Source organism: Gopherus evgoodei, chromosome 13 (assembly GCF_007399415.2).
Source record: "Gopherus evgoodei ecotype Sinaloan lineage chromosome 13, rGopEvg1_v1.p, whole genome shotgun sequence".
Lineage (NCBI taxonomy): Eukaryota > Metazoa > Chordata > Testudines > Testudinidae > Gopherus > Gopherus evgoodei.
Genome location: NC_044334.1, coordinates 13439694 through 13461360, shown reverse-complemented (window position 1 = coordinate 13461360; position 21667 = coordinate 13439694). Strand labels below are relative to the sequence as shown.

The window sequence follows — 21667 nt, the reverse complement described above, 5'->3', positions numbered from 1 at the left end:
CCATACAAACAGAACAAGGAGCGTACAATGCACACTGAAAGAAAGACTCCAGTTAGCTTAACTATAAAAGGGACATTAGGGGATTCTCATCATTTTTAGTCACACACACACACACACACACACACACACACACACACACACACACACACACACACACACACACACACACACACACACACACACACACACCCACCCCCCCCCTTGGAAGCCAGAGACTCAGATCTTTCATGTTACCAGTTTGTTTTAATAACTCTATCAAAAAACGCCTAGTGATTTCTTATCCTAGTCGTTGCCTATCAATGTTGGGCTGCTGGTTACAGCAGTCTTTTAATTAGATAGCTCCCTAGGCGCGCATGGCATTGTACAACAGGTGAGCTGTGCCAAATGACTTACTGCCTCAGAGGGCTTTGAGTCAAGTCAGGAATGGGCACAAAACAACACATAGCGGTGCGTGCCATTGCAACTGGAGTGACTGCGCGCACAGAGGAATCATTTTATGCTCAGATTTTCAAAAGAGAGTCCGAGCTACTAACTCCCTTAAGCTCCCTTGAAAAACCTCAGCCTTAAAGAGTAAAAACGACACTGATCCATCCTCCTGAAGTATTGCCCAGATCCTGCAAACAAAGAGAAGGGGAAACGGAGTACAGTGGATCCATCAGGACCTTGATCCTTGAAAGAGACAGGAATATTGTTTTTGGTATCTCACACTATTTTTTCTTTCCAGGAAAAAATAATCTCTCTCTCTCTCTCTCACACACACACACACACACACACACACACACACACACACACACACTTCAAAGAACAGAATGTCTTTTTACCAGGGCAACCTCCTTCACCAAGATTCCCTTCTGCAGCCACTGGGCATGGCATTCAGGCTCCCCGAACAACCAAAAAAAAAAAAATCCTTTTCTCACATGAATCCCTATTTTCACTCTCAGTCAACTCTTGCGAAAAATTTCATTTTCAATCAGTCATTTCAAAAAAATATGTGATGGTCGCAACCCACAGGTGGCTTTTTTGGAAAGGGATCGGTGAGTAATTTGAAAGAACTACTCAGCTCAATATATCATACCATCAGGAATACACACTATACTTTCTCTCTTTGTAAGATTAAGGTGCAGGAATGTTGGTATATCTAATCTGATGACAAAGATTCGATTGGTGTGAATATACACTTTACTCGTGAATGATGCAGCCAAGAGGAAGCTATCCAGGTCTTATCAATTAAATGCCATTACATTCTTTAAGAAACACCATTATATATCTTATTATGCCACCTGCTTTACAGGAACAATGCTTTAAGTGGAACAAGATTTAAAATATTTATTGGTACTTTCCTGGATCTCAAACTGTGTATAAAAACACTCTAAAAAAGCTTTTATGTAAGTGAGGATGTTCCAAATTTATAGCTCATGCTATCTGGGCATGAAATAAAATTATGTATCACCCCTCCACCCCCAAAAGTATGCATTGCACACAAACACGAAAGAAAAGCCTAGCACAGAGAAAAGATGCTTAGACCCTTCATTGGGATGCAGAAAGTGTTTGTACTTCATATGGTTTATTAGGTATCAGATCTCAATAATATCATTGGTTCAAGACTGAAGGCAGTTTGTCCTGAACTTGCTTCAGCGTAACGTTAAAGGGGCTAGTCCATCTTTGGACCATAAGAAGGAAACAGTTTAAAAATGATAACTGCTTGAAACTGCTCAGAGACATGACAAACAGCCCCGTGAGTGAGATGGAATTAGCAAGCAGAGAATAGGTGAGGTGGCCACAGAAAAATGCAAATTGCCACATGGCTACAGTACCACGTCACAACTGGATACAAACAAACTGTACACACGATGTACAGATCTTCCAGTCACACTGCCAAATTATCTCGGTAACTGATAAAACTTTTAGTCGGTCTGCATCACGTGGTCCTAGGTAATCTTGTACAATGGTCAATTCCCTGCCCCCCCCAGATACTTAGCATTCAACTTTCCCTGACTTCTGTGGGATCTGTGGGCAAGTAGCCAAGACACAAATTTGGGTCTAAAACTAAGACATTTGGTCAAATGACTGATAAGGAATGATGGTCACTGTCCTTCTAAGTATGCTTGATAGGCAACCTGAATCCCAACTACAGCTTTTAGCTTGATAAGGTTTTCCCTCTCTTCTTGGAGGATGTGCACTGCACCTGCTGCATGGAGGAAGAAACAAATTTGCTGAGCACAAGGCCTCCTGGAGATAAGGATGCTGCTCTGCATGAGGCTGATCATTTTTAGAAGATGCTCTGGGTTTTCTTTAGATTTCAGACGTTATGTTAGTCTCATCATTGCACTCATGCTGAATAAAGCAGCCGAACATGATACTTTAATCCCAGATTGGTAGGCTATAGTTTGTGAATCTGAACCAGCAATTCCAGTCCCTGGTATCCATATCACAGGTACACTATATCTGCACATTTTCCAGATCCTTGACTTTGCAGGCAGCAAGGATTATTATGGGTGATGGTCAATTCTTTTCTCATGCTTAACTCCCAAGAGCTGCAGCAAACTCTGCTCCAGGAAATATGGGGTATGTAAGCGTAGAAAGGGGTTTATCCAGAATGTAAGAATTTGCTCAAATAGCACTGGCACACCATGATCTGTTATCAGCCTTTGTAAAACAGGTTGAGGCCTCTCGGCAGACCAGTCTGACAGGAATATCAAACCCTTGCTGAAAGTTAACCCTAATGAATGTAAATATACACAAAACTCACCTTGGCAATAAATCATACCTCTGCTGAGATTTGGTTCTTTGCTTGCTGCTTACGTGATGCGACTTGTCAATAATTTGAAGGTATTCCACCACTGGTATATGGGCCTTCTTTAAGGTCTCATGCTTCTTGTAAGGCTCTCCTTTCAATTGGCCTTTGACTGGGAGTGCCATGGTTAAGCCACAGGACAAGTCTAAGACTAACGTGTGTGCGAGGCAATCTCAACAGACAGAAGCCAAGTGCTCCTCAGAGGTGTGATCTATCTATGCAGTATGCAAAGCATCACTCCCATGGTCCAAGACTAATATCCGGTTCATCCTGATTGGCTCCCCAATATGCGCTCTACCTCGCAGGCATGAATTGCTCATGCACTAATTATGTTGCATCATCACATTAACATTGAAGAGTCACACAGGACACATCGCTTTGTGGAGTGACTAAGTGTGTGAACAGATTTTAATAAAAATTAGTTTCAATCATATTTTCAGTAGCTTGACCAAAAACGTCTGTAAGTTTTAGCCATTTGCCAAATAACAGACCATTTTCCCTTGGATGTTCCATCAGCGAGACTGATCTGACAGTGGGGAAGGGACGAATGCTGCCACAAATAGATTCTATTACTGGTGTCAAAATGCCACAAACAATGTTAGCACATGGCATGCTGGGCTGCCCACCTACTGCCAGGGAGAGGGCCCGCAATACAGGAAATTGTGTATAGGGATGGAGACCGATCAGATGGTAAAACTTTCTTATGACATATACAGTGCAGATCTGAAGACTCCTGCAATGAGCATGTGGTGGCATTACCTGCTCCCCGCACCTCAGCACTTACTGTGGCAAAGCGTGTTGATTGGGAGACTGTAGGTTCTGTTCGATCCGCCGGTAGTTGTGGATTTGCGTTGGGACCGGGATGGGGACAGAGTGCTCGTACTTGCTGCTGGAAAACTGGCCTTGCCGGCTGTGGAATTCAAAGAGAAATAAAGACTCTTCTGAGAAGACAGTGTTTAATGATGTAATCTGATTTATTAACTTGCTTAAGTGACTGTCTGCAAGGCAACATACACCTCGCTCCTCCCCTCAGGTTGCGAGTTTGTATTAGAAAGGAGTTCAAAGCCATTAAAGGAAGGGTCACCTCAACCTCCAAAAACCACTCACCTCTCCTTCCTCAGGGCGATTCTCACCCACAGACTGTGTTAGACACACGATGCACCACACCCGCCAGGAAAATCAGATCTCAGCTATTTCAAGATGCAACCAGCCTACTTTCCAGCAGCCTCAGATCAACAGCCAAGGAGCACATCACTGAACGAAGGCTAAATAGCCGTTGCTCACAAAGGACACTGGCGAAGAGTCATCTGTTGCCCAAAGATACTTGTGATTCATGCAGCGTCATCACTGAAGAGACAGCATCTCCACAAGTCTCAGCATTCCAAGGTAGGCACACAACTCTGGGACTATGAGCATGTTTGCAAGTGAGCTAAGTGTGGGGAGGGCAGCCTACTGGAGAGGAAATTATACAGGGCATCTCCGCTATACACACTGAGCAGAATTCCCATTGAGGTCAAGAGGAGTTGAGTGTTTTAGACTCATCCTGCAAACTATAGCCTGCTTTCCAGTCAAATCCAAACAGCCTACTCGGCTCAGGCTCCAATACCTATCCCCTTCAGCTGGCAGTTTTCTCCATTACTCTGTGCCTGCATACTATACGACACAAAACTATGAAAATGCACCACTGCGTGATTCAACTAAGTGGCTTCTTAAAATCCTTCGGTCTTCAGGGAATTCCAGGATTGATTGCCATGGCAGCGTCATTCACTGCAGCCAACCCCAAACAGGTAGCTGTTGCACAGCTATAGGAAGGTCTTATCAGCGACGGAGGTTTCTGTAGTCTTCTCTTCGTCAGTCTGGGACATAGAAATCATTGCCCTTCGGGAATCTGGGTCCCCCTCTTAGAGGCTACACTGCCAACAGTTCTACTGGTACATAACAAAGAGCAGAAATGCTTCACACACGCAGAAGAAGAAACGTAAACTAAGAAGTAAAGAGAGAGAGACTAGAGCTGTTGTCTTATACAGCTGCCAAAAGAAAAGACCATAAGCGCTTCATGCAAAGGCCAGCTATACTCTGCAGTTGCTGGTGACAATGTCTATATGTTTTAGCTTACTGGCAGATTTCCAGGACATGGCCCATAGCCCATGAAGAAGTCACTCACCACTGGAGCAGCACCAGTGGGCTGAAAAAGACCCTCTCACACAACAGGAAGACATAGAAGTGACCGGCTTTTCCTCTTCTCCTCCTTAACATCTGCAGTTTGCTAATTCTATGCAGTTCTAGCTTCTGTTCTGTGCGTTCACATTTTCTCCAAACTCCCGGGGAAGTCAGCACAAGTGCTCCAGAAAACAGCAACTACAGAATCAAGACAATCACTTCGGAGCATGGTTTTCAGAGATGCTGAGCTCTCCCTCTTCCCAATCAAGTCTATGCGAACTACTGCTTTGCATCACGGAATAATCAGGTGAGGAATGTCCCATGAGCTCAGCCCCATAACAACAAGCTAGTGCGTGTGCATGCAAAAAGAGTGGGGAAAAACCAGGAATGACGACATAGATTTAAGGTCCAGGCTATCAAGGAGTTTGTCAGCAGAACAGTGAGACCTTGGTAAGGGGAATTTACTGGGCATATCATATGGATATACGGGTACAATAAGATATAAACTGAACAGTGATTTGGCAGAGATATCTGGGAGCTAACAGAGCTCTGTGTGGGGACAACACCTGAAGTTTTAAGGGATAAAGGAAGGACTTTTCACCTTGCACGTTGCCTGACTGACTGAACTTCTAACCCAGGCCGGCATCTTTCAAAGAAGAGAAGTTACTGAGTCAAAGAGTGGCCTCATTTAAAAGCTACTGTACATCAAATCCCACTACCAGCCAACTTTCCATACTGCATGTATGCTGTAAACGAGGAGGTCAAATTTAGATGACGTGTAGGAAACTTACCAATCGGTCCAGACAACAAATAGCTGGTAACTAAACCTCAGCCTAGTATGCATTAGACTTTGGAAATATCTGGAGATCTTTCAAACCACAGCTGTCCAGAAATTCTCAGAGCCCAATAGATCAAGAAGGAAAGAGAGTTCAGCTAATTCGTTGTAACTAAAAGTGCTCAGAAAGTGGCATTAAACCCATCACTTTGAGACACATCCAAAGAGGTACACAGACACAAATTTTAGGATACATCTTCAATGGAGAAGTGATTGAAAAAAAGCCGAGCAGTTAATATGGGTTAATCCTGGTCAGGTGACATTCTGGTTAACGTTCAGGAGCATAGTTCCAGAGAGCACACTGACATCCAGAGGCAAACACTCCACTACCAGCCAATCTCAAGCAGCCTTTGCTATCTGTCCCATTTGGGCGGCATCCGGCGCTGCAGAGAGGGGTGGGAGAGGGAGGTGAAATGCTGATTACAAGACAGAAGGCACAAACAAAGGGAGAGCTCCAGCCTGCTAAGAAGCAGTGCCAAAGAGAGAGTGAAAAGCCAGGGTTGCCTCCTGATGCCAATGGCACGCAGCGAAGCGCTGAAGGCCTGCACCATATCCCGCAGTCAAAGGGCAGCAGATCCCATGCTTGAGTATGGTGAAGACACCCTGCAGGAACCAGCTCAGAAGCACCCTCAGGGGGTGGCTGAGGCCCCCACATACTCCATTTTGTTGGACTGGACTGGTGGCTCCAGTCCTACATTACAGTGGTCTCTTCCCCTTCCTGGAAGGGTAGAAGGCTTCTCTTTGGGGTCTCTGTAGAAGCAGGGTTCGGGATCTGTTCCACACAGGTTATTGGGAATGAGTGTGTGGGTGTAGGGTAGTGACATGTTTGACCCTCATGTAACTAAAAGGGTTTTTCCACCTTTCATGCTGGTGGGGCTCAGGCATCCTGATTTGGTGGAGAGAGGGCAGGGAGAAAAGCGAGCCAGCATTTGCAATGACCTTCCGTGCGTTTTCACCCACCGTTCTTTAGAGCGAGCCCGAATCCTCTAATGAGCACTGATCCCATGGCTGCACATGAATCAGTTAAAGAACAAGCTGTTAAAAAGCTTAGCAGGTGACGGCATGAGAAGCCTCATGCAGTTAAACTCTGAGCCGTGGTACGTGCCTGCCAATTAGTCCGATCATGTCAGCAAGGCTTTGAGCTGTATTTCTTCCCTGTGTTTATATGGGTTTAAGCAACGGCACATAATTGTGGGCTCTCTCTGGGTGAGGAGCATTTTCACAAAGCAAGGCTGGGACTTCTTTAGCATTTTAAGTTTTTTCAGGGTGAATTTCCCCACTCGTAAGAGATGCCCGGTCGACAGGTTCAGACACACAAGTCATCCCCTGTACTCAGAGAGCGGAGGCAGTGCGAGATTCCTTATGTCAATGGACCACCTTGAAGGGTGGGAGTCAGTCATGTGCATTCAATCTTTATGAGCAAATAGAGCCAAGCAGAGTCACTGGTGGTGCCGGATTTCAGTGTGTGGCCAGCTGGACCCTAAACTCATTTCACATGGGCTGTTGTCAGCACTAGCCTAGCTGGATTTGAACCTGTGACCAAAAGGAGGAAGGTTCTATACCCCTGCTGCTCCCCTCAGCCAAGCAGTTATACCAATACCGACTGCAGTTCCTCACTATAAACCGAACAGCTCTATCTAACAGCTGGAGTGACCTGTCTCAGGTGTGGAGCAGAGAGCTGCTTGGGGCCTTACGCAGACTCAATATATCTGAGCCAGCCCAACTGCCTCCTTCAACACGAGGATCAAATGAGGAGACAACCTTCCCACAGATTCAGCCACCTACCCACCAGTCCAGCAACTCACGGCCGCACTACTATTGAGGCCTCAGAAGATCAGACAAGCTCCATCTCGAAGTCTCTTCACAGCAAGGAGGCTATATCTGTGATGGGTTCCAGCACTGCAGTGAGCAGCGAGGTCCTTTCCCCCTAAAATATAATGTCCTTTTTTTCCTGCCTCCCAAAGAAACAAAAGTCACTCCCATTACCAATTGCAATCGCAAGGAATAAGCTACACAAACAGGTGATGCAAATGAAGAACCCTACAAAAAACATGGTGGTATTGGAAAAGTCCCATCCAAAACAGTGCTTTTGGGTTCCTGTGACGGTCGCCACTTTGGCTGGCACACTGGGGACTGAACTAGGGCTCTGCAGTGCTAAAAGCGTGAGCAGTTATAGCTAGAGCTAAGGAGCCAGGTTCTCTAGTTGTAACTCTCATATTCTCTGTGGGCTGGGCACAAGAAGGTCTCACCAATGGGTCACACTTTCACTCAGTCTCACGCCTTTGTAGTATTAGTAAAGTTCAGGATGGGGGCTGAGGTACTCCTTGGTCTCCAGAGCACAGGGGGTTAACGCCAGCTCAGATTCCTTCTCCTCTTGCCCTTCTTGGGAGGGGAGGGGGAATGACGTTGAGGAGTTCAGGCTCCACATCCAGGACGGGGCTGAACCCAAAGCTGCAGAGTTTTTCTGGTTAGTTTTTTTTTTTTTTTTTTTAATTGTTGTTGTAACTGCTGCCCTTGAACTCAAGGCCAAGCCTCACGGGGAGGGTCTGACCCCACTCCCAAATTAACAGGAGTGGAAAGATGCAGGAGTTAGATCAAGGCCTAACACTTGTTTTTGGAGTGAACAATCTCACCAGCTTCCCTCTTACCCTGCTGGGCTGGGAGAAGTGTTGTAAGGGGGCGAAGGGGATGGCGTCCTTGCCTGGCTCTCCACACCTGCCGAAGTCACCAGGGAGCTCCTGGAAAGGGAGAGAGAGACGCTGATCTGTTAGAGCCTAAGACACAACAGTACTTCCCTGCTCCTGACTGCTCCCCCCAGTTTTTCCACCCAAGGCTTTGTGTTGTTTTCACATGTGACTGAATGCAAGTCAACTGCCTCCCTGCACAGCCTGTGGGAAGCAACCCACTCCCCTCTCCACTGTTCCACCCTTGCCAGGGGGCCTTCATGTGGGGGGACATGTAATTTCTACCCAGTTTAAAAGGGCCTCGGTGTAAATGAGAATGGGATCCTCAGAGAGGGTTTTTTTTTTTTTTTAAATAGGAATTGGAGGCTGGTTTTACCACTTCTCCCTCAGCTCCCTCAGCTCTGTCCCAAGAAACTGCAACCCAGTTCTCAGGAAGGCTGTGAATTTGGTTGAGAGTCGACTGCGGTTAGATTAAATCAACAGAAAGATAGTATCAACAGCATCTGCTGCAAACCCACTGCATTATTCATCATTCTAGGAATAAATTGTCAGCCTTTATCCCTTATGCAGTTCCTTGCATACACGGATCTCAAAATGCTTTGCAAAGGTGTATGGATACCAACTCCTCCATTTTACAGCTGCTATAACCAAGCCATCGGGAGGTTAAGGGACTTGCTCAAGATCATCCAGTAAGTCAGTGGCAAAGTCCAGAAGACTGCACAGGTCTCCTGACTCCCAGGCCTGCAGAGCGGATCGGACACACCACCACCTCCTCAAGACAAAGTTGAGGGACTGTGGATAAGTTTTGTTAGGACAGTTTTCTTAGGATAAAGACTTTTCCCTCCCTCTCCAGTGTCTCTAGAAAAAAAATGCTCCCTGGCAGAGGGGTACAGAAGGGAAGGGTCTGGGTTCTTCCTATTACTGACCTCATCATGGATTCTAGTGCTACAGCAAGTCTGCAGCAAGGCTTTGCGAATGGACAGGAGAAAAGGGTTTGGGAACTTTGCCTGGCAGATGGAAAAGCGGCTTGCCAGCAAGCTGGGCTGGGTTCCAACCCAAACCTCTTCCAGCGAATGCTGGCATACCGCTGGGAATGGAATCAGACAGCACTGCAGTTCCCCGGTCTCCCTGCTCTCTCTCTATGAACCACTAAAATTCCCCATCCCGAAGGCCAAAAAAATTATAAGGATTTCTCTATGCTAAAAATACAAGCCATGTCTGGGGGCCCCATTACAACACAGCTCCAGGCTGCTGTATAGGCAGGCCCTTCACATTATTCCTTAAGGAGACTCTATGGTGCAAGCAGGAAGCAAGCTGCAACAAGGTCACTGACGGAGTCATCTCTGAAGCCAAGTCCCTTCTCCATCCCCCCCAAGCCCAGCAGAGCTGAATGCAGAGTCTGTGCCAGAGGCTGACCATTCTAATGCTTAACAGGCTAACGCTCTTACTCGCTGTACATCAGGCTGTCCTGGACGGGTTTCCCTCCTGCTGCCTCAGCAGTTATATCACCTGTGTGTCAAGAAAGTGAAGAAATGGATTAGGTCTTGGTCACGTCCTTAAAAGCTTTTACATGTTCAGAGTGACTGATTTCAACCTCCTGCTTCTCCGAGACCAAGAGGAACTTGGATACCAAGCAGCCTTTAAGATCTCGTATCACTGAACCGGTGCAGTCAGCAGCTGGTTTCGTTCTGATCCCCACAGCCTCAGGCTTTGACGGATTTGGTTTGAAATGAGGTATTTTTGGAAAGGGGCAGAGACTCGACAGAGGTGTTTTGGAGCAAAGACACTCGTCCCTTGGTGCAAGCCGTCAGCTGCTTTGCAAACACAGTGGCATGCTTTGCACGTAGGGCTCAAACACATCTATGCTCCAAGTGGCAAAATTCCAGTCTGACCACGTGAGGTGGCAGTTGGATACACAGAAGAGCTCACCCCTGCCAAACCCCCAAAATGCTGGAAACGTGAACAGTGTCAGACGTTATGACCCGGCTCCCACTGCTGTTACTGGGGAGAGTAAAAGCAACGCTGAGTTCTTCTCTCATAGTCCAATTACATGCACCGACACACACTGCAGAGCCCATTCTCCCGTCCAAGCCTACAGGAAAGTTCAAATGTTTGCAAGAGTGATGAGTAAGGGAGAGCTTCATTCCCAATTCAGCAAAGCACCATAAGCACATGCTTACCTGTAAGAATGTTCTTCAGTGCTCTGCTGAACAGGCGCGGACTTAACCACATGCTTAGGTGCAGTGCTGAATGGGGGTCCTATTCTTTATGTACATGTGTTTATATGAACACACTTACTGCTACGTACATGAAGTTTGTGAGCAGAGTACACACACACACACACACACACACACACACACACACACACACAAAGACATTTTATGACAGAATTTTTAAAAGGGCCAACTTTCTGAGTAAACGAAGAAATAATTTGTTGCTAGGACTTTTTGAACTATAAAATCCAGCCTCCGGGTACAATCCTGTGCCGCAATATGAAATTGATGGCCTGAGACTGGATGGAATGAGAACAGTTTCTGGGCAAGCACCACATTCACCTGTGAGCCTACACTGCTTCTCCTCCACTTGGGTTTTCAGTTCTCATGTTTAATTCAGGTCCAAGGCCTGAAAGATTCCTTATTCTCAAATCCTTTCTTTGAAGCTATTTAGTTACAGAATGTACCTCAAAGCAATCAGCACGCCAGATGTTTCCTCAGTCTGGGGAACCAAAACATTCCCACTTTACAGTCAAAATGTACAGCTCTATCAGTGTTTTGGCTTTCCAGAAGCGGTCCTCAGTGTGCAAACAGCCTCACTTCTGCGCTGTCTCTAAACACACTACAAACAGCGTGGCTTACTTGAGAACTGTGCTGGGACCATCACAAAGTCGTCAGTGTCGCAGGAGGAATTCTTGCTGCTGCTTCCAGCAGAGTCCTTAGACCCATGCAGAAAACCAGGGGACTCCTGGGCAGGAGATACCAGAGCCTTCTCCCGCAGCTGCTGCATCTCTCCTAAGGACTGCTTAAAGCAAAGAAAACAAACACCAGCTTTAATACAGCTAGTTTTCATTCTGCTAGATTCTCTAAATTAAATTGTGCAAAACCAGAGCCAAACGTTTGCTGAAAAACGGGGGCTACCGACTCGCCACAAACATTCTTCCTTTACTGAGTGCAAAAGAACCGCATCTTTCCAAGCTAAACCCAAGTCAGAACAGTGCCTCTTTTGATCATCACAACATGGCACTGGTACATCAAATGCACCCAAGATAAGAATAGTTTCTTTGAGGTAGGCACCATCCTTTGCTTAGATTTTCCTCATGGATAAACCACCAGCACCCCACAGAAGGAATACAAGGAGAACTAGGAAGAGATGCGGGGTGGGGGGAAGAGAGGAGAGGGGGTAGTTTTGATGCTGGTAGGCGGCTCCTCACTCCACGGCAGTAGCTGGATTTGGGGAATGCTTATAGAATGTAGGCTCATCAGCAAGGCCCTGATATGTGCAAATATATTTCACAAGGGCTGGGATGCAATGAGTTGGGGGTGAAGCCTGGGGAGAAGGCTTGTGGGAATAAAGAGCATCTCACAGTGGTCAGTCAATACCAAATGGTCTTTTCAGTGGCAGGACAGGCTCCAGGGAGATCTGCATCATACCCTCCCCTCAGCCAGAAGGGACGAGTGCCATGACATTGACGCTAAGGATGGGAACGGGGAAACTTGAGTGGCTCAGAAGGATCCCTTCTGCCATCCCTTAGGCAGGAAGCATATCAACCATGTCTGGGTCCCTAGACCAAGGCCAGTATATGAAACCTCTTGCTAACGCAATGTCTTGACAGGGAATTTGTACCACTCATGTGCTGCTCAAGCCAGAGAGCAGGCTAGGCATTCTTGATGCTCAGGGGCAGGAGAGACTGCCACAATGTTCTCTAGCCAAGTGTGACATGAGTTCTAGAGTTCTCATGACCAGAGAAGAGGGGTGACAATTGCAGAAGGGAGAGAAATGAATAAGACTCTTGCCCCCGGTGACCCAACTCGGTGAAGTCAAAAGGATACGGAGAGCAAAGAGCCCCTCTTCCAGATCACCCTGCACATCAGAACTCCTGGGTTAGCTTAGGGCAGGGATTCTCAACATTTCCCAGCCCAGGAATGCGCACCCTACTCCCATCATAATCTCATAACACCTGCTCGCAACACCACTTGAGGCATGTAACTGCACGTTCAGAGCCCCTGGTCCACGGCCATTAGGAAGAACAAAATACCTAATAGGAAAGCAACCTTGCAAAGAAGGAACAAGAAAAGTCATAACCATTTCCCTCTTCCCCCACCCCACCAATATTCCTCTGCACAAAGAAGTTCAAAAGGCAACTTTCACCGACAGTCTCTGATATCCACTGGGTGAGCTGGGGGAATGTCACTTTGCTGGCAGGTTAACATTCAGCCCTTCAGAGGAAAGTTTTATTGGTTAAGTAACAAGGGGGGGGGGGACCAGATATCAGTTCAGATCCACTCTCTCGACTGTGGCAGGTCTGGGTCTGAGCAGATGGATTTGTTGAACGTGCGTCTGGGCAAGTTCACCTTGCAAAAGAAGGTGGATTGTGCTCTCAAACTTGGCTTGAAGGCAGAGAGCTGGCAGCCAGCGCTAGACACTGAATTAATGACTTGTTCTGGTTCTTGGGAGTCTTACAGCTCTATTGACACCAGCTGGTGTCATTAATGCAAGCCTCACTCACTCTAGGCTTTTTGCAGAATAGATAAAGACAAACTGAAGCACTCCTCATGGAGAAATAAAGTCACTTAGGACCCCAACCCATCATATCGAGTAGGAGCTTGCAACAGGCACAGACTGAATTACTAAGGTGTTACAATCTTCAGCAACTTCAGGAAGTGAAAGCAAAGAACCTGTTTCATATAATCCAATGAGATGGTAAAGCAGAAAAAGGATAAGACAGTCAAGGCACCGCCAGGAACATTAACAAAACCCCCATACATCTGCAGGTTGTACTTACTGGAGGTGAGGCCAGGTGGGAAGTGGAAGAGCTGCTGGAGGAACTACCAGAGCCTGAGCTTGGATAAGAAGGCATTGGCACAGAAGCAGCTAGGAACAGAAAGAAATTGTTAAAACGTTCTGACCAGCCAACAATGCAATGATTGAAAAGGCTTTTCTAGTCTTCTTTCCCATCAGGTTTGTCCGTATACCAGGTGATGCCATTTAATGGAGGGAAAACCAACATTTGGTCCAGTTTAAATGAGAAAAACTTGCATCCCCCACACGACCATTTGACATCTGTTATCTTTATTATGGTACCCCTACAATATCATCTTAGTTCTGTGGATTAATAAAACTAAGGCAAGACTGTAATTTTCTGACAGTGCAGGTGGGAGAGAAGAGAAGTGAAATTACTATCTTCTGGATTCATGTAAACCATTAAAATACCAAAACATCTCCCACATTACTGGGAATGGTCTGACTTAGAGTTGACCAGTAACTCCCCCACCCCAGCTTATACCAGTAAAAAGTGGCTCCATGATCGAGGCTGGGAGTGAGGATCAAAGTGAGGGAGCAAGAGCTGAAGGAGGTGTCCCAAGAGAGGATAGGAGGACTTCCTCACTAGCCAGAGATAAAGGGAGGATACTACAAAGAAAGCAGAATCATTGACAGGGGCAGAAGAGAGGAGAGAGATGCGTCTCCTGTCCCTTGTATTGGAACCCCAAGGATGTCAGTTATTCATCCTCAGGGTTCTAAGTGTTAAGCCCATATACCAGGACATCTCTGTGGGAGGAAAGCTTCCTTTTCTGTAACTCTCATGTCTGTTCTGAGGGTGGGTTTGACTGCACCTCCAGTAGGCTGTGTTGTTATAAACACACTACCCTGCCGCTGTTGAGAAAGAAAAGTATCCCCAAAATGGGAATTCTGGAAGGAAGGTTGGAGCCTTGGGGTGCTCAGTTAAATATCAAATACCCAGAATGCATTTCCACCTCCCAGATCTTATAGCATGGCTGGCTCTCGTGCCCTATGCTTGAGGAACAAACCAAAAAGTCTGGGTGAACTCACATGTAGGTGGAGAGCCCAATCCCATGCAGCACTTCCTTTGAAATCACTGGGATTCCTACATGTAGACAGCTTGCAGGTCAGTCCCAATCGCCTTCTCAAAGTCTTGGAAAACAAGAAGCCTGAAAGAATCTCCCCAGTTTTAGCCTGCAAACTGTGACAGGAAGTACAAAAACTGCAGCTGCCAAATCTGCACAAAGAAACTGGGAACCTTCCTCACCTCTTAGCAGAGGCCTCAAAGACGATTACTGTAGTGAGGTCTCCCACTAGCAAGATTTCATTTTTTATTTTTTTTTACAAAATATACTGCACCGTGTACTGTACACTGACTGACGTATCTGCTTTACTGTTTATTTTTCCCTTGGATGATCATTTTTACTATTTGGGAACTTGGCTGAATTTGGGGCTTTTCCTTCTATTTTTGTCTATTTTCACTGGACAGGTATTCCATGAATCTAAGGGCAGGAATATAGACTTTTGCTGAATTCAAACTAAATTACAGCTGCTAAAGTAAATGAACTAAATGCATCTTTGGACGCAGCCTCCTTGATTGTTATTTTATTATTTCATGCGGGCCCCTCATTGACTTCACACACTAACTAACTCACAAGATCTGGTCACTTACAAAAGGGGCTTTCAGTCTCTGTGAATTAGTCAGGTTCCACTGTAATTATATGTTTGAGTCCCCCTTTACCCCAAAAAAGGCACATGACAGCAATACACAACCGCTTGAAAGAAATGCACTCATTCCTGATTTCTGCCTTCAAGGCATTCACTCTCCATTTAAAATGAATACACTTTTGGAACATGATGTTTTCATCTGTAATCTGGACAGAAAGATAGTAACACCAATTATGTTCCCCACCCCAAATCCTAAAATTGCCAGGCATCATGGTAACATAAAGGAATTAGCTCTCGTAATTATCTTCTCCAGCTTGTCCCAGCAATGGAGTTATGGATGGTAGCAACGTCAATATTCTCATGCCAACAGATTCCAAAATGGAGCACGGCCCAAAGGGGCAGTTTTGCTCTGAGAAGCAAGTTGGCACAGCCCTGCATAGTTCTTACTGCAGAACCGAGGCCTACATAAAAGCAGTTGCAACCACTAAGGGTGCCATGATTTCCAGCAGAACCTTTATTTTGCCAGGGGCTAATAAATTGTCTTGAAAGGTCATCTGGGGCTGAAACGTGGTGTAAAAAGTCTCCATCTGGCATCCACTTGTCACATAAGCCAGCTGGATAGAATTTTGTAAAAAGCTGTAGCTCTCTTGTTTTGTTTTTGTTATTTTTTTTTTTAACTGCTGAAGCCTCAGCATCAATTCCCGATGAGGCAATATTTTGGAGGTTGCAAGGTACAGAAGCAAAAGATGAAGTAAGTAAAATTTTCCCTTTAAACCTCTGAGTTTCAGAAAATACCGTATTTGAAATGTAGCTATTGTAACATGTGCAGGTAGTTAGATTTACAGATGATTTTGCTGTTCTTTGCTTTGTGAGTATGCACAGTAAGATCTGAAAGTTGGTATCAGAGCTATATGTCAAGTGTACTAAACTGAACATATTGTTCCAGACATTGAACCATCTCACCAGTATTATATATCACATTAATGCATAATATTTGCTCATGCTACCTTGCATCTCTCTTGCAAGCCAGGTTCAAAGAGATATCAAGTTATACATTAGTCATAAACAGGGGAAAAAAGAGATTACATTATAGACTCATAGACTTTAAGGTCATCAGGGACCATCATGATAATCTAGTTTGACCTCTTTCATGTTGCAGGACACAGAACCTCACCCACCCAAACCCTGATTAGACCCCTAACCTCTGATTGAGTTACTGAAGTCCTGAAATCATGGTTTAAAGACTTCAAGTTACATAGAATTCACCATTTACATTAGTTTAAATCTGCAAGTGACCCATGTCCCATGCTGCAGAGGAAGGCAAAAAACCTCCAGGATCTCTGCTAATCTGACCTGGGGGAAAATTCCTTCCCAACCCCAAAATACGGTGATCAGTATATATCCCACTTAATGCAATTGTATTTACTGGTCACAACAACCTTAATTATGCTTCCTCGTGCTCAGTTACAATAATACACTGTAACCAATATCACAGGCCTATCCAAGGCACTGCCACATCTATCTACAGACAAATGACATTCTTACTAGAAGGCTGTATTTTAAGATTTTATTAATATTTTTACACTTCTAAGATACATCTCTCATCACAGGTACAAAACCCACAAGTTAAATAAATAACAAAGACACACACACACAACACAAGTTAATAAAACCCAAGGCCCCAATGCCACCACTCAGGCTAAAGCCAGTGGCAAGTCAATAGCTCTTGCAGCATGCCCTGAAGGCCACCAGCCTTGGGGCCCTTGTCTCACCATGGAGGAGGATGGATGTGGGAGGGAAATACACCTCAGAACTGTAAAGGAGAGGCCATTAGATGAGTTCAGGAGGCCTGGGTTGCATTCCCAGCTCTGCTGCAGACTGCCACGTGGCCCTGGGCAAATCACCTCGCCTACACAGGCCTGTTTCCTCTCCCACCCTTTGTCTATCTTAGCTGTGTAAACTGTGAGCCCTTTAGGGCAGGGACTGTCTTTAAGTGTATGTCTCTAAGCGCTGTGCCTCCCACAATAGGGCCTTGATCTTAATTGATGCCTCTGCCTCAGGGGCGGCCAACCTGCAGCTCCTTGTATAGGCATCAACTCCGGGGCCGGAGTTACAGGTGCCAACTTTCCAATGTGCCGGGGGGTGGTCACTGCTCAACCCCTGATTCTGCCACAGGCCCTGCCCCCACTCCACCCCTTCCCACCCCCTCCCGAGCCTGCTGTGCCCTCACACCTTCCCTCGCCCTCCCGAGCCTCCTACACACCACGGAACAGCTGATCAGGAGGTGCAGGAAGGGAGGATTGGCGGGGCTGCTGGTGGGTGGGAGGTCCTGGGAGTGAGGTGGAGGAGAGCTGATGGAGGACTGCTGACATATTACTGTGGCTCTTTGGCAATGTACATTGGTAAATTCTGGCTCCTTCTCAGGCTCAGGTTGTCCACCCCTGCTCTACCTGACACCCCAATACAAATATTTCACAAAAAGAATTGTTACTTGGAAATACTGGAAGCCAGAGCAGGTTATGGGCTACAGGTGTCCTAAACTCTTCGATGGAAATGCCAGAGACCCAATCCTGCTTCTGTCGAAGTCAGTGGCAGTTTTCTTATCAGATCCAGTGGATAGAGGATATCTGAGACGCAATAGGGCAATCTCTAAAATTGTTCCCATTATGATTCTCACAAATGAATCCATTCTGGGAGTGACATTCTGCAGCTATTCAGACCTCTCCCATGCCCCCATGCCCAGTGGAAGGGCTAGATGGACTAACAGGAGGCCTGCAGCAGTACCCATCAAGATCTGTGTCCTGCACCCGAAGTCAGGGGGCTTCATCCCTGAGCAAGTCAAAGTGTAACTGCAGGCACGGACCTCGCGTTAAACTGCATGGATCCCAAAGGAGATTCCTGTCAGACGATGTTCTGCATGCTTCAGACAAGACTTCAAGTGACAGTGATATTATACCCATTGCCCCTGGCCTACCACTCGCAATCTGGCTCTTCCTGCCTTACCTCCCCTATGCAGGGATCAAAAGGAGCCAAGTTCCCACAGCTAACCTCCCTCATCTCAGCTCTTAGCAGTCCAAGCCACACTCTCCATGAACCTTCAACCTCCTGGAGGCCTCCATCCATTGGGTGCATCCACTACAGTCAACTGTCAGAGTACAGACCTCCAGGGCAGGCCGCAAGAGCCATCTACCCAAACAACAGGCCTCCCAACAAAAGACCACAGTCCAGCACCTCTGAGGGCGATGACGAGAATTCCTTCCCTCTTCTTGTTTAAAGCAATATCAGTCTTTCCCTGTCCCAGGTTTTACACATATGTCTAGTGGCGGGGACCAGGCAGGCTGGTGGGCAGCTTCAAATAAGGAAGGTCCTTACCTGCCCGCAGAGGTGGCCATTGTACAGGGCCAGCACCCCGCATCAGTAGCCTAGGTGCAGTTGGAGTCAAAGGCTGAGCCAGAAGAACCCTCTCCTGCCTGTGGCGGTGTGCCTGCTTTCCGCACTCTGAGGGTGTGGGTGACGCTGGAAATGGAGGGCAAGTCAGGAGAATCCTTTCCTGCTTGTGCGGCGTTCCCTGCGGTACAGGGCTGGCCCTCCATGGAGACAATGCAGCTGGACATGAGAGCTGGGCTGGTGGGTGGGCAAGCCAGGGTTGCAAGAATCGTTGCCTGCCTGTGGGAAGGTCAGACTCTGAGGGCCTCATCCCCCAGAGTGGTGGCATGGCGAGAGATGCGGGCCGAGCTGGCTTGGGACCTTCCCTAGGCAGGCAGAGTCCTTCCTTGTCTGCAGGGCAGTCAGGCTTTGAAGGGCTTGTCCCCGACAGTGGCGGCATGGCTTGTGCTGGGGGCCCGGATGGCTTGGGAGTTTCCTTAAGCAAACAGAGTCCTTTCCCGCCTGTGGGGCAGCCCCGCTTTGCAGGGCTAACCTCACACGGCGATGGTGCAGCTGGCGGAAGGGGCCGGGCTGGCTTGTAAGTGGCCCTAAACCAGAAGAATCTTTTCCTGCCCGTAGTACGGTCACCTAAGCACACAGTTAAGGTGGGGGAGTGTTTACAATGTGTATCAGGGATAAACCAGAACTCCTGCCTTGGAACCATGTTTTCCCAGAGCAAGACTGTCAAGAGCGACAAGCAACACCTCGTTTTTTGGGAGTCCACCTTGAAAGTCGTGAAAGGGACCTAATGTTCAGAAAGTACTGCGTACTCACCCTCTGAAATTCAGGCCCCTTCAAGATAGTTCAAGGTTGGCCACCCAAAATCGACAGCCACTGCTGAAAGTCTTGGCTTCAATATTTAAACAGGAGCTTAAGAAGAGGCCTAATGAGAGTCCTCTGTAAAAACAATGGTCGAGCACTCTTTATAGAGCTCTGATAAGGGGGGAGCATCTTGGTCGGGGAGAAAATTACCCAGTACCGTGATAGTGATTCTGGGTTGGACACTGAATTCCACTTTTAATTTAAAAAGTGATGAGTAAAGCGGGTTGGAAAATTGCAACAGATTCAAAACATTTTGATTAAAAAAAAAGAGAGAGGGGGGGAGGAATTGCCAGTGGAAAATGTTTTACAATTTTTCAACTGGCTTCAGTCACAAGTATCCAAAATAAACCCCTCTACAGCAAGAGAACTTGGAAGAACCTGGAGTTAAAACCAGGATTTGGTCCAAAAGACTGCACTGCTCTCCAGTACCTGCTATTCAGTGCAGCCCAACAAATGGGTAATGGATACGTGGCTTGGGGCATTTTCACAATTAGACTATTAGTGTACATCCTGGCCACCATCCACTGTTATTAATTGTCTTATACACACAGGTGAGAGGGAGATATAAGCAGCATAACCTTGTTTACCCATAAGCGTTTGAAAGCTCAGTCATTTCCAAGAAGAAAGCCATCCATACATACACACAAAAGCTAGATTTAGTTCCACTTTAGGTCCTTAAACAGACCAAGGAAGTCCAGCTTTTAAAGATAATTCAGCAGATTCAAACACATTTCAGCTGCAAAATCCAGAGAGCTTGAACTCAACCCAGTGATGAAGCCCAAGTCAATGCTCAAATAACCAAAAGGACTAAGAGACAGCTCTCTCTTTTGGGGCTTAGTGATTACGGGAAGGTAAATCATGGCTTGTTAAAGTTTAAATAAAAATATTAACACTTACATTTTTTCATAGAGGCACTTGCATCCAAGAAAGGGTGATGGAAAAACTCATCTGAAAATAGAGGAATAACGGTTCAGTGTAAGTAAAATGCTATGTGTCCAAACAATTTACAAAGCTGGGAAAGTTATTTGGTATTTTTCCATTCTATGATCTACAGTCTGCTTGTCCCAGTTAGACTATCCATAGGCTGCAATTATACTTAGCATTGTTCTAAGCAGACAGGCTGGGGACTGGATGGAGGGTCAGTTCAAGGAAGCCTGCTGTGTCCTGGAAAGTCACAGGAGCGTGCATGTTGCAAGGCGTGAAAATACAGTGCATGATCTTCTCCCATTCACCTATGCTAAGTCAGCTTCCTGGAGAATCAGAGGGGTAAAGGCACGATTAGACATGTCTGGATTGGATGCTTTTGTAAAGGAAGTAAGGGAGATTGCAGGTGATAAGGGGGAGAAAACGCGCCTTGCCAAAACACCATAAAAGGAGAATTATCTTGATTCCTCTGGGGGCTCAAGAGGTCACCGCAGAGCTACTCTTTCTCCATGGCACTGGAGGAGAAGTAGACAGTCAGCCAGTTCTAGTGGACCTTACTGTCATGTGCAGACAGGAGAAAAGAGTAAGACAAATTTCATGGCAAGTTTCAACCCTGGCATGCACCCAAGTACATGTTCAGAGCCTATTAACTGCATTAGAAATGGCAGGAGCGTTTATTCTGGGTACCAAAATGATGGAGGGTCACCAGATGCTAGGTTCAAGATGGTCTCCCCACCGGCACCGAACTCCTGTGCCATGCCAGGGATAGGGAATCATTCCCATTGCAAGAAGCCATGGAGAAGAACAGGGAACATGCCGAAAACTGGGATGAGTGTGGATAGGATTTAGGGGATAAGTGAAGGAGGTTTCTGTTACACAAGAGAAAACCTAACCTTACACAGGAGAAAACCTAATGTAGCCAAACAATTAAGAGGGAGATAACTTGAGATCCCTGGGTAATCGGGGCATCATCAAGGAGCAACAAATCAACTCAGAGTTTTTTCTCCTGTACACTACACAGCAGAGGAGCCTATACACACTTATCACGCTAAATTATAACCAGTCCGAAAGGGAGCTGGGGCCTCCATAACTTGCAGTCAAACAGTCTCGGGGGCCCCAAGGCCTGGAAAGTCTAACCACGATAGGCAGGAGCTTCCTTTTCCGAGGCTGTCCATCCAGCACTCAGGTCACAAGCAGAAAGCCCTGGGCTTTCCTATATGCCAGCTGCAGGCATCTGCTCTCTTGATTGATGGCAGTAGAACCCCTTCTGATCCCCCACAGTGCTCCTGTTTTAGCTCACTGCAGAGACTTTCTGTACCTTTTTCCATCCCTCACTTCCAACCCTCCTTCCTAGACTCA

The 21667-nt window shown here is 46.5% G+C and overlaps 1 protein-coding gene across 8 annotated transcripts in view; it reads right to left on the bottom strand.

Moving 5' to 3' along the window:
* ULK1 (unc-51 like autophagy activating kinase 1) overlaps positions 1–21667 on the bottom strand; it is a 102722-nt gene that overhangs the window by 21047 nt on the left and 60008 nt on the right. For 2 of the 8 annotated variants that reach the window (XM_030583254.1, XM_030583259.1), the window contains 7 exons: positions 20282–20332; positions 18509–19150; positions 13473–13561; positions 11329–11491; positions 9922–9982; positions 8438–8527; positions 3579–3704 (listed from right to left, as the gene is read on the bottom strand). In XM_030583254.1, coding sequence (XP_030439114.1) covers positions 3579–3704; positions 8438–8527; positions 9922–9982; positions 11329–11491; positions 13473–13561; positions 18509–19150; positions 20282–20332 — 1222 coding nt within the window. The remainder of the gene's footprint in view (positions 1–3578; positions 3705–8437; positions 8528–9921; positions 9983–11328; positions 11492–13472; positions 13562–18508; positions 19151–20281; positions 20333–21667) is intronic. The other 6 variants (XM_030583255.1, XM_030583257.1, XM_030583258.1 and 3 more) reach the window with 6 other exon arrangements.